We start from the raw sequence: 15,537 nt of genomic DNA, 5'->3' as shown, positions 1-15,537 counted from the left end.
TGCTAGCATCCCTGAGGCAGAGAAAATATACTGTAGCATCTGCCGAGCAGGGCCACTGTGAAGTCCATATTTAGATACTGTCTCTCTAAGCTGGGCTAACAGTTTCCAATCAAATGCCTGATGCTCCCCAATAATCGTTTCATCTGCTCGGTTGTCATAAACTACTGGACATACTTTAGACAACATACTTGCAGCCTGTGTCCCCATCTGATAAAGCCTCCCTAGCTATTTTTCCCCACGGCTGCCGCCTGGGAGGTGGTAGTCGCGAGCTGGACCTCTCAGCTTTCTTGCCTGCATTGTTAACTCCTTCCTTACTCGGAGCACTCCCTTCAGACTCCTGCTGACTGACTGCAAAGGCTCGTCGTCTCGAACTTTTTTTCTTAGATAAACGCTCTATTATTCACTGTGCTGCCTCATACAAGGTATCATCATTGCTATCAGCCTCAGGCTCACTCGATTCTGAACTGGAGGACTCGGATGGTGGCACAGAGGTCTGTACCGCGGTCTCAGTAACGGCTGGATTCTCAGAAGCAGAGCACGGCAGAGTGGGCCCGCTCTCTCCCTCGTCTTTGCTGGATTCTGATGAAACCTTCCCCAAATCCCCCATGTCATTTACTGGTAATGCTGCCGGAGATGAGGAGAACTTGGGAAACTTTATAGACCAAGAGCGTCCCGTACTGGTCTTCTCTAAGCGCCGCTGTGCATCAGTGGCTGTGGGACTGACTACGACAGGAAGACCGAGCCCTGGTGGTCCAGGTGAGAGAGCATTAAACACAGAGGATGCCTTTTGTCCCACATCTTGCTTCTCGCCGGAGAGTTTAGTGGTAGCCACTGCCGCCACATCCTTCTCCATTTTGTACTTTTTTATAGCATTAATAGTCTCTCACCAAGGCACTTGAAGCTTCTTTGCTGCTGGATCCCCGTCTATTACTGCATCCCACAGTTCACTGCCGAACGCCCTCCATTCTGCTTCACCAAAATATGACTCGGGGGTTTTAAAAAAAACCTTAGCTTAGCCATATGCACAAAGTCCTGGCAAATACTTGGTATTAAAATTCATTTTGCGCTTTTCAAAAAAGCAAGATAGCAAGGAAAGGGCTACCTCTTTATCCATGCCGCGGCATCCCACTTGCCCCCCTTGCAGCGACGAAGGCTGGCCCTCTTTTCGTCAGCCTCGGGCCCCCCTAATTGGTCTGCCACCCCGTCCTAGTTTCGTCTTGCTAGCGGGCATCGCTCTCCTCTGATGGCCCATTCTGCCTCCTCCATGTCTCCTAGAGTCCCCCAAATCGGGGTCCCTGTTTTGGGCACCAATCTGCGGTGAGGCAGATCTCACGGAGAAGGGCTGAACTCACTATGCAAGGACACCGCACAATCCAATGTGGATCAAAAGCGAGTGACAACTTTATTTAGTAGACGCGCGCTTAAATGTGTTACAGATAATATATGCATACATGTAAGAAGCTAAATGGCTGAATCTCTAAATACCCCATTTGCATGGTGCACCTACTTGCTACGTGCAGCTGCAAGCAGCAAACTACTTCTTATCTTATTCAGAGTTAGCTGTATCCTGCTCTGCTTGAGTTGTCCGCTGACTCGTCAAGGACAGCGCCTCCCTAGCTAGCTATATTAAATGCTGCCTTTGTTTATTCAATATGTCTTTGTTTCTTCAATGTGGCCTTTGTTTCGGTGTGGCCTAGCACATCCTTAATTTAGTTCCATATACTCATCCTGCTTGCCCACCTTTAAGTCATGTCCATTTTCCTTTAGTCATTCTGCAACACCCAGCTGGGCTGTCATAGTCACAGACATGAGAGCTGCTCTCTGCTGGGATGAGTGCCAGGCTGGAAGCTGAGAGTGGACAAAGCTCCTCCAAAGGAAGAGAAGTAAATTTGAGGGGATTTTGTGGGAAGTGCGCATGGGATTTTCTGAAGGAAATTGTGTAATGTCTTCTGCTCTGTCAACAGTCACCCATATCAAGAGGCAGCAGATGTCCAACAGCAGCTCCATCACTGAGTTCCTCCTGCTGCCATTCACAGGCACACAGCAGCTGCTGCTCCTGCACTTCTGCCTCTCCCTCACCATCTACCTGGCTGTCCTCCTGGGCAACAGCCTCATCATCACCACCATCGCCTGGCACCACCAACTGCACACCCCCATGTACTCCTGCCTCCTCAAACTCACCCTCCTTGACCTGGGCATCATCTCCACCACTGTTCCTAAATCTATGGCCAGCGCTTTCTGGGGCACCAGGGACATCTCCTATGCAGGTTGTGCTGCTCAGGTCTTCTTTGTATTGTTCTTGATTGATACAGAGTATATTCTCCTCACCATCATGGCCTACGACCGCTATGTTGCCATCTGCAGACCCCTGCACTATGGCACCCTCCTGGGCAGCAGAGCTTGTGCCCACATGGCAGCAGCTGCCTGGGCCTGTGGCTTTCTCTATGCTCTGCTGCACACAGCCAATACATTTTCCCTGCCCCTCTGCCAGGGCAATGCTGTGCACCAGTTCTTCTGTGAGATCCCCCAGATCCTCACGCTCTCCTGCTCCACAGCCTACCTCAGGGAAGTTTGGCTCATTGTGGTCAGTGTCTGTTTATTTATTGGTTGTTTTGTGTTCATTGTGCTGTCCTATGTACAGATCTTCAGGGCAGTGCTGAGGATGCCCTCTCAGCAGGTATGCCACAAAGCCTTTGCCACCTGCCTCCCTCACCTGGCTGTGCTCTCTCTAATTCTCAGCACTGGCATCGTTGTCTACCTGACCCAGCTGTCAAGCTAGCCTACTAGGGGTCAAGCTCAGCTTGACCTGCTGCTCTCCAACAGAGAAGGGCTGGTAGGAGATGCAACAGTGGGAGGCTGCCTGGGGTGTAGTGATCATGAGATAGTGGAGTTTTCAATTTGCAGGGAGGTAGGGAGGCACTATAACAAAACCTACACCTTGGACTTTCGGAGGGCAAACTTCAATTTGCTTAAGAAACTTATTTCCAAAGTCCCCTGGGCAGCAGTCCTTGAGAACAAAGGGGTCCAGGATGGTTGGACCTACTTTAAACAGGAGCTCTTGAAGGCACAGGAGCTGGCAGTTCCCATGTGCCGAAAGATGAGCCGGCGGGGAAGGCAACCAGCCTGGCTGAGCAAACAGCTCCTGAAGGAATTGGGGGAAAAAAAGAGGGTGTATCACCTTTGGAAGGAGGGGAAGGCTTCTCCTGACGTGTTTGAGGATGTAGCCAGATTGTGCAGGAGAAAAATTAGAGAGGCTAAGGCCCAGCTAGAACTTAGGCTGCCACTTCCGTGAAAGATAATAAAAAGCACTTTTATAAATGTATCAATGCTAAAAAGAAGGGCAAGAAGAGCCTCCACTGCTTACTGGACCAGGAGGGGAACACTATAACTGATGACGAGGAAAAGGCTGAGGTCCTGAATGCCCTCTTCACCTCAGTTTTCAACAATAAGAAGGGAGGAGTTCAAGGCAAGTGGCCTCTTGAACTGGGGGATGGGGTCGGGGAGCGGTGTGTTCCCCTGGAAATTCATGAGGAATTAGTTCAGGACCTGCTGAGCCATCTGAACACACAAGTCCATGTGACCAGATGGGATCCATCCCAGGGTGCTGAGAGAGCTGGCAGCTGAGCTGGCCAAGCTGCTCTCCATCATTTTCCATCAGTCCTGGCTCACCGGAGAGGTCCCAGGAGACTGGAAACTGCCAACGTGATCCCAATCCACAAGAAGGGTTGGATGGAGGCACCTGGGAACTACAGACCTGTCAGCCTGACCTCAGTGCCAGGGAAACTGATGGAACAGGTTATCTTGGGGGTGATAAGAGGGCACCTAAGGGATGGCAAAGGGCTCAGGTCCAACCAGCATGGGTTTAGGAAGGGCAGATCCTGCCTCTCCAACCTGATCTCCTTCTATGATCAAGTGACCCGCTTGGTGGCTGTGGGGAGGCCTGTGGATGTGGTCTATCTGGACTTCAGCAAGGCCTTTGACACTGTCCCCCACAGCAAACTGCTGGCTAAGCTGTCAGCCCACGGCTTGGATGGCAACACTCTGTGCTGGGTTAGGAACTGGCTGGAGGGCCGGACCCAGAGAGTGGTGGTGAATGGTGCCACATCCAGCTGGTGGCCAGTGTGGTAGTTAGAAGCAAGCTGGAATGTTTAGTAAAAGGACTTGATAACAGGCATTGGAATGAAAACATGGTGTCTCCTTCTCTCATAGTTACGCTGAGAACTCTGGGAAGAAGAAAGACTTTTTCTCCATTTTTGTTTCTCACTCTTGCTTTTGCCTTAGACAGAGACACATCTTTCTAACATCACTGCTTCCTTACCCTGCTTCTTACCCTCTTGGTTGCACCTTTATTCCTTTCTCAGGATTGGGGTAAGGTTGAGAGGGCAAGGGGAGGTGTTAGGGAGGTTTGAGAGCCCCTCCTGGGGACTCAGGTTTCTGGGAGGGGAGTTGTGCTTCTGTATTGTTTATCCTTTGTATATTTCTGTATATAATTGTATATAACTGTAGATATTGTGAATAGCTGCTTGTAAATTCTGCTAGATGTAAATAAATTGCTTCATCTATATTCCCAGGGTCCGTCTGAGTTAGCTGGGTACCTACAAGTGTGGGGGGGGCGGGGTAACCCCCAAACCGTCACAGCCAGTCACTAGTGGTGTCCCTCAAGGATCAGTGCTGGGCCCCATCCTCTTTAACATCTTCATAGATGATCTGGATGAGGGCATGGAGTCAGTCATCAGCAAGTTTGCAGATGACGCTAAGCTGGGGGCAGATGTGACTGAGTTGGAGGGCAGAAGGGCTCTGCAGCAGGACCTTGACCACCTGGACAGATGGGCAGAGTCCAAGGGGATGGCGTTCAATAGCTCCAAGTGCTGGTGCTGCACTTTGGCCACAACAACCCCATGCAGAGATACAGGCTGGAGTCAGAGTGGCTGGAGAGCAGCCAGACAGAGAGGGATCTGGGGGTACTGTTTGATACCCGCCTGAACATGAGCCAGCAGTGTGCCCATGTGGCCAAGAGAGCCAGTGGCATCCTGGCCTGCATCAGGAATGGTGTGGTCAGCAGGAGCAGGGAGGTCATTCTGCCCCTGTACTCTGCAGTGGTTAGACCACACCTTGAGTCCTGTGTTCAGTTCTGGGCCCCCCAGTTTAAAAGGGACGTTGAGATGCTTGAGCGTGTCCAGAGAAGGGTGACAAGGCTGGTGGGAGGTCTCGAGAAGAAGCCCTACGAGGAGAGGCTGAGGGAGCTGGGATTGTTTAGCCTGGAGAAGAGGAGGCTCAGGGGTGACCTTATTGCTGTCTACAACTACCTGAGGGGTGGTTGTGGCCAGAAGGAGGTTGCTCTCTTCTCTCAGGTGGCCAGCGCCAGAACGAGAGGACACAGCCTCAGGCTGCACCAGGGGAAATTTAGGCTGGAGGTGAGGAGAAAGTTCTTCCCTGAGAGAGTCATTGGACACTGGAATGGGCTGCCCGGGGAGGTGGTGGAGTCGCCATCCCTGGAGCTGTTCAAGGCAAGGTTGGACGTGGCACTTGGTGCCATGGTCTAGCCTTGAGCTCTGTGATAAAGGGTTGGACTTGATGATCTGTGAGGTCTCTTCCAACCTTGGTGATACTGTGATACTGTGATACTGTGAAGCCCCCATCCATGTCCTTCCCATCCTCAAACCTGGTGGTGTCAGTTTTGTACTCAGTGGTGCCCCCAGCATTGAACCCTCTCATCTACAGCCTGAGGAACCATGAGCTGAAGGCTGCCCTGAGCAAACTGCTCACTGGATGCTTTCACAAGCAATAAACTCTTTGTCACCTGCTGCAGAGGAGCTCTGGTGTCACTCAGAGCAGGCCTTTTCTGGCTTCTCCGGTTTTGGCTGCTGGTGGTGGTGTTACCCTTGTGAGAATGCACTGTCCTGGAGTCCTGTACCCCTAAATTCCTCTCCTGCCCGGACTTCGGGGGGAAAGGGGAAAAGCCGCCTCGTTTCCCCCCCCCACCCCCGCCTGCCCTGCAGCCGTGAAGGGGGCGGGGACTGCCTTGTGAAGGGGGCGACTGCCCCGTGAGTTCCCGCGCTGGAGCCAGGCTGGGATTGGCCATGCGCTTTCGCGCCTAAGGTGTGGTAACTCTGCCCTTTGTCTAGCGAAGGGTATAAATATTGGAGGTCTTCCCGCCTTTGGGGTTCCCGCTTTGGAGTTTGCCTGTGCCTGGACGTATGTCTCTGCCTGAGCTCGCTCACTCCCCTGTGCCTGGACTGCAGAGAGACCAAGGATTCGCTTTCCTGTTAGGCACACCTTTGTGTGCCTAATGACCCTTAACGACACTTAACGACTCCTGCAGCCGATGGAGGAGGAAGACAGACCGCACGAGCCAGCCTGAGTGAGTTATTTGGCTTAGCTTAATTTAGTGAGAAACCGCTATTAATTGATAGCTGAGTCCTTTTCCAAATTCTGACTTCAAATATATAGTCAGATTATTGATGGTATCCTTGTAGATTAATTCTCACGCAACTCAACCTGTTTATCAAACGAAATTAATCTTTGTATATATAGTTGTGGGGGCGGGTTTTGGAAAATAAAAAATATCTATTTTTGATAAATTCTCGACTCGTCCACGTATTACTGCCCTCCGCAACATGCACTACCCACAGCAATGTCTTTCTTCAGACCACTTCTGGTTCAGTGTGACCCAGAGGCTGTAGACATGAAGAGTTGTGCTCCCTGTGTGCTCAGCACAGGACAGGCCCTTGCAGGGACTTGTTTCTCTGAGCAGTGCCTGTGTGCACAGGTGGAGGGGCAGAGTCCCAGCACAGCAGCAGTGCCAGGGAGCCCCAGCTCCTGGGCTGTCCTCAGCTGCTCTTTCTGCCCTTCCACACTCTGCTGCTGAGCTGCTGTGTTGGGGCAAGGCCTGAGTGCTCTGGCAGCTTGGGCGTCCTGCTGCTGTGAGACAGTGTTGGCACTGCAGATAGGAACAGGCCACAGGCATTGCTGTGGCAGAGCCTCCTGGCAGCATTGCCATCCTACAAGGGCATCTCCTCATGCTTTATGCCATGGATGTTCCCCACCTCTGGTCCCTGCCATCTCCATACCCCCACAGCTGCTCTGCCCTTTGGAGGGGCTGTGGCTGTAGTGGCACTGTCCAGAGCAACGTGCAGTGATGGGCACTGCTGTGGGGCCACAGCAGATCACAGTGTGCTGAGGAGAGAATAAGGGAGGCAGAGAGAGGCAAAGGGAGGTGAGAAGAAATTTGGCTGAGGGCCTTCATCACCTCTATGATGGTTTGGGTGTTCCCCACGCCCCCCCACTTTAGAAATCACTCAGACTATACTCATCCATCTCTGGGAATATAAATGAAGCTATTTATTTACAGCAGCACAATATACAAGCAGATATTCACCGTATATACAGTTATAGACAGAAATAGACAAGGTAAAAGTAATACAGAAGCACAACTCCCCTCCCAGAAACCTGAGTCCCCAGGAGCAGCTCTCAACCACCCCTGCACCATCCTCCTACACCTCTCAACCTTACCCCAGTCCTACGGAAAAGTAGGAGTACAGCCAAGAGGTTAAGAAGCAGAGGTGGGTGGAAGGTGAGCTAGAGAGATGCAGCTCAGCCAGCAGCCCAAGCGAGAGTGGAAGAAAAAATGGTGAGAGTGTTATCTAACGTTTTCATTTTGTCTTCCCATACTCCTTAGCGAGGACAGTAGACATAACCATTGTTTTCCTTTCACAGCCTGTATTCTAGTTCTTCTCACCAAAACATTCTACCCAGCATCAATCTGGCACAATCCAACCCTGTCTACTTCACTCAGAGTATTGCTGAGAATTATCTGATCTAATCTAAACCAATATTTACACTAATGAATATCACAAGTTAGTTCACACTTCACTCTAGCTGTCTCAGGTGTAGGTGATTCAAAAGCTCAGAACAGGTTGTCTCCTCACAGTTGAGACGAGGACAGGGACTCCCAGGTGATGTTGGGTTCGTGCTCATGTACTGTAGATTCTCTTATAGATTCTTTCAATGTTGGACGCCAATGGTACCTAGAACAGAAAACTCCTAAAAGCTTGTATTATACACTCTGAATGAATTTAAACTCTCTCAGCTAAAGTTATATTTCTATGTGGCACACACTGGATTTCACCATTCTCCTGCATTACCCAGTAGGTGTGACCAGGACCTTCAGCAGACACCATCCCTCGGACAGGTTTCCCTTCGCCCAAAGGAGAAAATATTCAAACAATTTTCCCTAACAGATTCTTCTCACGTACAACAGGAACTTTATAACTGTCTACTGTTTAGACCAAGTCTGATTGTGCAGGTCCTGCTCTGTTTACTGAACCTCTACTATTTACCAATCAGGTACCTTGTGCTAAATGTTTGTCCCAGTTTTTCAGAGTTCCACCCCCCATGGCTTTTAGGGTGGTTTTCAGCAAACCGTTGTAACGCTCAATCTTCCCTGCAGCTGGAGCACAGTAGGGTATGTGATAGATCCACTCAATACCATGCTCTTTGGCCCAGTTTTTCATTAGTTTGTTCTTGAAATGAGTGCCATTGTCTGACTTGATTCTCTCTGGAATTCCATGTCTCCACAGGATCTGTCTCTCCAAGCCAAGAATGGTGTTACGTGCAGTAGCATGTGGAACTGGGTAGGTTTCCAACCATCCAGTGCTGGCTTCTACCATCGTTAGCACATACTGCTTGCCAGAACGAGATTGAGGTAAAGTGATATAGTCAATCTGCCAGGCTTCTCCATACTTGTACTTTGACCATCTATCACCATACCGTAAGGGCTTGATTTGCTTAGCCTGCTTAATAGCAGCACAAATGTCACAGTCATGGATGACTTGGGTGATAGCATCCATGGACAAGTCAATTGACCTATCGCGGGCCCATCGGTATGCTGCATCTCTGCCTTGATGTCCAGATGAGTCGTGGGCCCACCGAGCTAGAACAGTTCACCTCGGTGTTTCCAATCAAGTTCAAGATCAGAGTTGGTATCAACTTGAGAAATCTTAGCAGGTTGGTCTGCCTACTGGTTGTGTTGGTGTTCCTCAGTGGCTCTGTTCTTAGGCATGTGTGTGTCTACGTGCCGCACCTTCACTGGAGTTCTCTCCAGACATGCATCAATGTCCTGCCATAGATCAGCACACCAAATAGGCCTTCCTTTCCTCTGCCAACCATGTTTCTTCCAGTCCTTTAGCCACCCCCATATAGCATTGGCTACTATCCATGAGTCGGTGCAGAGGTTAAAGATAGGCCAATTCTCATGTTCAGCCATAGCAAGAGCAAGTTGGACAGCTTTTACCTCAGTGAACTGACTGGATTCTCCTTCTCCATCTCTCGCTTTGGTAACTCTCCTGGTTGGACTCCAGACTGTTGACTTCCATCTTCGCTTGTTCCCAACTGTTGTGGAATGGAGTTTAGGGGAAATTTGGGGAATAACATGCAAGGCTGATTTGTAAAGAAGATTAAATGATTTATTATAAAAATACGAGAAATCCCCTTCCCCAAACTTATTTATAACTATCCCACGTAAGTTCTTGATTTGGGGTTGCAGATTAAAACAGAAAATGGCTAAAAATGAAGAGAGTTTGTGATTTTAAAAGAGTTCATTTGAGTCTTGAAAAGTTATTCAATTTCTAAATATAGAGTTTGTTGGTCACTCACTGTCCAAAAGCAGTTCAGCAGGGTTTTGAAGTATTTAAGAATTTCAGGATGTTGTCCGAGCCTCCTGCAGGTTCAGGCTGAGGTGGGCCCTGGCCTCCGAGTCTTATGAGGATCGAGTCGAGTTAGTGCCGAGTTCGTGCCGAGCTGGCCGCATTTAGTGCTGCTGATGCTGCCGATCGATGCGTGTGCAGGCAGGTTGTCATTCAGAAGGAGTTCATGGTTGAGAGTGAGAGGGTCAAGAGAGCCGAGAGGTGCAGAGAGTGCTCAATTAAGGCAAATGCAGCATTTTTATAGTGGTCAAAAGAGGTGTGTTTAGCCAGTTCAGGCGATTTTACGTTAATTTTACAGATTGGTACAAAGTTATAATCAATTCATACAATTGGACAATTATTACCACAAACAACCTGTAGGACCACCCAGGGGTCGGCCCCCAACAGGTGTCCATCAAGCTATGGGAACCAAGGTCCCTTTCTCAAAACATAGCCAATGTTTACCTTTTACCCCTCCTGGGGGAGAAATATTCTCAGAGGCTCTGCAGCTGCTGGAAGAGCAGATAGAAATATTGTTTTAGTTTTTGCGATGGCTGGCCTTCAATGTGAGCCACAACCCTGTGCAGAAATGGGGCCTGCTAAAGGGCTCTACTACCTTCCATGACAATGGAACACCCCAGTTTTCGTAATACCAAAAAGGAGTGGTGAAGGATTTTGCCGGACTACGGGAACCAAGCTTTTTGAATCAAAACATAGCTAATGTTTACCTTTTACCTCTCTGGGAAAGAAATCTTTCTCAGGGCTGTTCGGCTCATGAAGGCAGATAGGAATATTGTTTTGGTTTTTGCGATGGTTTGGCCTTCAGTGTGAGTCACTTTCCTGTGGACAACTGGGGCCTGCTAAAGATTCCCCTACCTTCCCTGACACGAACAAGAAGACAGGAACCATCTGTGAACAAAGCATAGTTCTTTTCCTGATCAGAGAGATCACCATAGGGAGGAGCTTCCTCAGCACGAGTTATTTTTCCTCTGGAGGTTTGGAACAGTCTGTGCCTTCCAGCCAGTTGGTGATCACCTCCACCAGACCAGGTTGATCAAGATTACCCATTCATGCTCGTTGGGTTATCAAAGCCATCCATTTAGACCAGGTTGCATCTGTGGCATGATGCGGTGATGAACCTTTGCCCTTGAACATCCAGTTTAGAACTGGCAGTCTAGGAGCTAAAAGCAATTGTGACTCAGTTCCAACCACTTCAGAAGCTGCTTTCACCCCTTCATAAGCTGCTAGTATCTCTTCCTCTGTTGCGGTGTAATTTGCCTCTGAACCTCTGTAGCCACACGCCCAGAAACCAAGTGGACGACCACGTGTCTCATTTGGAGCTCTCTGCCAAAGGTTACAAGTTGGCCATTGTCATTGGCAGCCATATACAGAATGTTCTTAATGTCTGGACCAGATCGCACAGGTCCCAAGCCCACTGCATGGACTACTTCTCATTTGATCTGATCAAAGGCTGCTTGGTGTTCAAGTCCCCACTCGAAATTGTTTCTCTTATGAGTCACATCGTGCACAGGTTTGACAATTTGACTGAAACCAGGAATGTGTAGTCTCCAAAATCCCACCACACCTAAGAAATAGAGAGTGTCCTTTTTGTTTGTGGGAACTGCCATGGTGGAGTCTTGGTTGATCACATCCTGAGGAATGTGACGGCAACCATCCTGCCACCACACTCCCAGAATCTGAATTTCTCTGGCAGGTCCTTTGACCTTGTCTCTCTTAATGGCAAAACCTGCTTGCAACAGAATGTCAGTGATTTTGTTACCTTTCTCAAAGACTTCCTCAGCAGTTTGGCCCCACACAATGATGCCGTCGATGAACTGGATGTGCTCTGGAGCTTTACCTTTCTCCAGTGCATTGTGGATGACTGAGTGACAGATGGTTGAGCTGTGTTTCCACCCCTGAGGCAAACGGTTGAACTGGTACTGGATTCCTCTCCAGGTGAATGCAAACTGAGGCCTGCACTCCTTTGCTATGGAAATAGAGAAGAAAGCATTAGCAATGTCTATGGTTGCATACCACTTAGCCTCCTTCAATTCCAGCTCGTACTGGAGTTCCAGCATGTCCGGCACAGCTGCTCTCATGGGTGGCGTCACCTCGTTGAGGGCACGAAAGTCAACTGTGAGTCTCCAGTCACCATTAGCTTTATGCACAGGCCAGATGGGACTGTTGAAAGGTGAATGAGCTTTTTCAATGACAGCCTGACTCTCCAGTTGACGAATCAGCTGATGAATGGGCAACAAAGAGTCACGGTTATTTCTGTGCTGCCTATGATGAATAGTTTGAGTTGCAATTGGCACTTCCAGATCCTCTACGTCATGATGTCCCACAACTGCAGATTCATCAGAAAGTTCAGGTCTAATGGACAATTTCAATTTATCATCCTCAATCTCTACAGATGCTATTTCAAAAGTCCATTTGTGAACCTTAGGATCTTTGAAACAACCTTGTCTCAAAAAGTCAATTCCCAAAACGCAAGGTGTACCAGGACCAGTTACAATAGTTTGTGTCTTCCACTCTTTACCAGTTAAACTGATCTCAGCCTGTATCTTAGTTAACTCTTGAGATCCACCAGTGATTCCAAAGATAGAAATGGACTCTGTCCCTTTGCAGTTGGATGGCAATAAAGTAAACTGAGCACCTGTGTCAACTAAAGCCCTGTATTTCCAAACTCTTGAACTGCCAGGCCACCTAATGAACACATTCCAATAGATTTGGTTCTCTCCACTATCCCTTTCCTCCTCCTGGCTGGAGGCAGGGCACCCCTAATGCTGAACATGTCATGTAGGGTGTACACAATGATTGGTGTTGTTGTGAGAGGAATTGCAACTGTTGGAACAAATGCAGTTGCTCTGGGGGGCTGAAGAAGTGACAGCTACTTTCCTGGCATTGCTGCCTCTGTTTCTGCCCCTCTGCAGTTCCCTGACTCTCTGTGAAAGAGCTGAAGTAGGTTTACCATCCCACTTGTTCATGTTCTCACCGTATGTGTCACGCAGAAGTATCCACAGTAATGCATGTGATTGTTGATGTCTGGGTGGAATTTGTCTCCTCCTGGGCTGGAATTGCCTTGCAGGAGGTGGGCGTCTGTTCCTGACTGCAGAAACATGCACCCATTCAGATGATGCAGGAACGGTATCCTTTACCAGATTGGAAATGGAGTTTTTAAGGTCCTCCTTCAGTTCTTTCATGCCATTTCTAATGCCATTCTCAATACCTTCCTTAAGCTCTGTAGTCATAGTCTTTATGGCACAGATTATACCAGAATGTGACAAGCTGTCCTCAATCTGCCTGAGCTGGTCAGTGAATTCACTAACAGTGAAAGATCTTCCATTATCACTCCTTGCTAGAAACTTACTGGCCAAGATGTTAGCATAGGATGAAGGAGCAAGTTTAATCAGCTTCTTCATGAGACCTGTTCCCAAAGGAATATCGTCAGGCTCATGAGTGCCATGATCTCCATAGAGCACTTCCTTCACGGCAAACTCCTTCAGAAGCTTCATTCCCTGCTCAATGGTGTTCCACTTCTTGGCAACCCATGGCAAATTATCTCTGGAAGGATATCTCATAGCCACGGCCAACAGAAGGCGTGTCCACAAGCTAACCCTACCAAGAGGACTTGCCAGGTATTTGTCCACTCCTCTCTCCTTAGTGAGTGGTCCCAGCTGCTTGGCAGATTTGCCTCCTACCTGCAGGGCATTAGCACCAATGCCACGGCATCTCACTAGCCAGCTTAAAATTGGCTCACCTGATTCCCTTGTGTATTCCTTCCTAACTTCCCTGACCTCTCTGAGTGGATCCTTGGAGCCCTGGATGTCATCTTCCACCTCCTCTTCCCCTTGCTTATCTGGTGGTACCCGGCCAAACAGAACCTTCCTCATAGCACTCTTAAACTCATTGGAACCATCCTCTCTCTTGGCAGCTAACCTCATAGCGCTCCTCTCATTTGAGTATTGATGTCTCAGCACATCTACAAGGTCTCGCAGACTAACTATCTCCTCCTCCTCTTCTCCTTGCTGATCACCAGAGGTCCCCTCTTTTCCATCCTCCTGTGAACCACACTTTGTCTTAGCTTTTGCCTTAGCAGGTGCCAGAAGGGCCTGAGCAGCAACAGACTTGGATGTGTCTGCTGGAGGGTTTGTATTATTGGGGGTCTGACTTGGAGGGTTTGAATCATTAGGGGTCTGACCTGGAGCATTTGAATCATTAGGGGTCTGACCTGGAGCTTGTGAGTTCAAATCTGCCTTGCTTTTAACAGGAGGATTTTGGTTCTGGTCTGCTGGCTGGGGGTTTGAATTGGCTGAGCTGGTGTCATTAGGATTTGGACTGACTGGGCTAGCGTTACCAGCAGTAGCACTATTATTAGCATTAGTGGGATTATTTGCCTGTCCTCCTAGGACTCCTGCCAAACTCTGTGGATTGTTGTCATTTTTGCTAGGTACATTCTGATTTTGGGTACCTGTCTGTGCTCCTAGGACTCCTGCCAAACTCTGCCCATTTTTTTTTGTTATCCTTATCATTGTTTATGTTACCAGAGGGAACATTGGCTGTGTTCCCAGCACTTGGAGAGGAGGGGCAGAGGCTGGCAAGGGGGAAGTACATAACTGTGTTCCCTTGTTTTGCTGTGAAAGAGACTGCTTCTGAGACACAGAATTTTTCCTAGTTCTTACAGAAGCTCGTTTTGAATTTTTCACCAATAATGCCAAAATTAATATGAATATTAAAATCATGAGGCAAATATTAAAAACTGTGAGTAGCAAAACAGTTTTACACGAGCATGTCCCTAAGCAAACAGTTGGAATTCCTGTCTTAGGCTGAATAACTCTCATTAGAGCCATATTTAAAGCAGAATTTCCATTGATTGTCATATTATTGACCAGAGCTCCTGTAATATCCTTGGTAATATTCTCAGAGACATTAAAACCAGCATAACCAAGAATCAAATCACCCCAGTTCCAGAGGATATCTGAAACCTTAGCTTTAGCCTTATTATAAGCCAGATCAATAAAATAAGCAACAATTTGAGCTTTTATCCAACTAAATGCCAAAAAAACAAAACCAGACCAGAGCAATGCCCCAACCAAATACAATAGCTGCTTGATTAGCTTCATCTTAATTCCCAGAGCTAATTTCCAATCACTCAAATATATCTAGCCCCACGTTGGGAAAGCCAATAAAAAATGTGATGGTTTGAGCTCTTACCCGCCCCCCCACACTTTGTACGTACCCAGCTAACTCATACCGACCCTGGGAATATAGATGAAGCAATTTATTTACAGCTAGCAGAATTTACAAGCAGCTATTTACAATATCTACAGTTATATACAATTATATACAGAAATATACAAAGGATAAACAATACAAAAGCACAACTCCCCTCCCAGAAACCAAGATCCCCAGGAGGGGCTTTCAAACCACCCCAACACCTCCCCCGGCCCTCTCAACCTTACCCCAATTCTCAGGAAGAAGAGAGGTGTGGCCAAGAGGTTAGGGAGCAAGGTTAGTAGGAGCAAGGTTAATGAGATGTGACTAGGTCTGAAGGCAAAGGCAGAAGAAAAAGACAAAATGGAGAAAGTTTACTTCTTCTTCCCAGAGTTCTCAGCAAGACTGTGAGAGAAGTTGACATCAATTGTTTTAATTTCACTGCCTGTTATCTAGTTCTTTTACCAAAACATTCCAGCTTGCTTCTAACTAGCACACCCGCCTGGAACGGTGCCGTCTCGAGCTGGTTGTTTGGGATGTGAATGCCGTGTGTGTGTGTGTGTGTGTGTGTAATCAGCAAGCAGGGTATCATGCAAAAGAGGTGCAAGTAGAGCAGGGTAAAGAGTGAGGGAAGAGAGAG

The 15,537-nt window shown here is 48.3% G+C and overlaps 2 protein-coding genes across 2 annotated transcripts in view; one reads left to right on the top strand and one right to left on the bottom strand.

The window, feature by feature from the left end:
• Positions 1-15,537, bottom strand: part of LOC135174134 (gastrula zinc finger protein XlCGF17.1-like) — an 872,006-nt gene that overhangs the window by 517,336 nt on the left and 339,133 nt on the right. The gene's annotated exons all lie outside the window — the stretch shown is intronic.
• Positions 1,916-5,788, top strand: LOC135174111 (olfactory receptor 14A16-like). The gene is made up of 2 exons (XM_064141357.1): positions 1,916-2,759; positions 5,628-5,788. Exons 1-2 carry the CDS (start codon positions 1,916-1,918, stop codon positions 5,786-5,788), a joined length of 1,005 nt encoding a protein of 334 aa, XP_063997427.1.

This window comes from Pogoniulus pusillus, unplaced genomic scaffold (assembly GCF_015220805.1).
Source record: "Pogoniulus pusillus isolate bPogPus1 unplaced genomic scaffold, bPogPus1.pri scaffold_47_arrow_ctg1, whole genome shotgun sequence".
Lineage (NCBI taxonomy): Eukaryota > Metazoa > Chordata > Aves > Piciformes > Lybiidae > Pogoniulus > Pogoniulus pusillus.
This window is presented reverse-complemented; position numbering and strand designations above follow the sequence as displayed.

Coding starts and splice junctions, on each gene's coding strand:
- LOC135174111 (XM_064141357.1), top strand. CDS start 1,916: ATGGGATTTTCTGAAGGAAATTGTGTAATGTCTTCTGCTCTGTCAACA. Junction 2,760..5,627: donor CACTGGCATCGTTGTCTACC/TGACCCAGCTGT, acceptor ACTGTGATACTG/TGAAGCCCCCATCCATGTCC.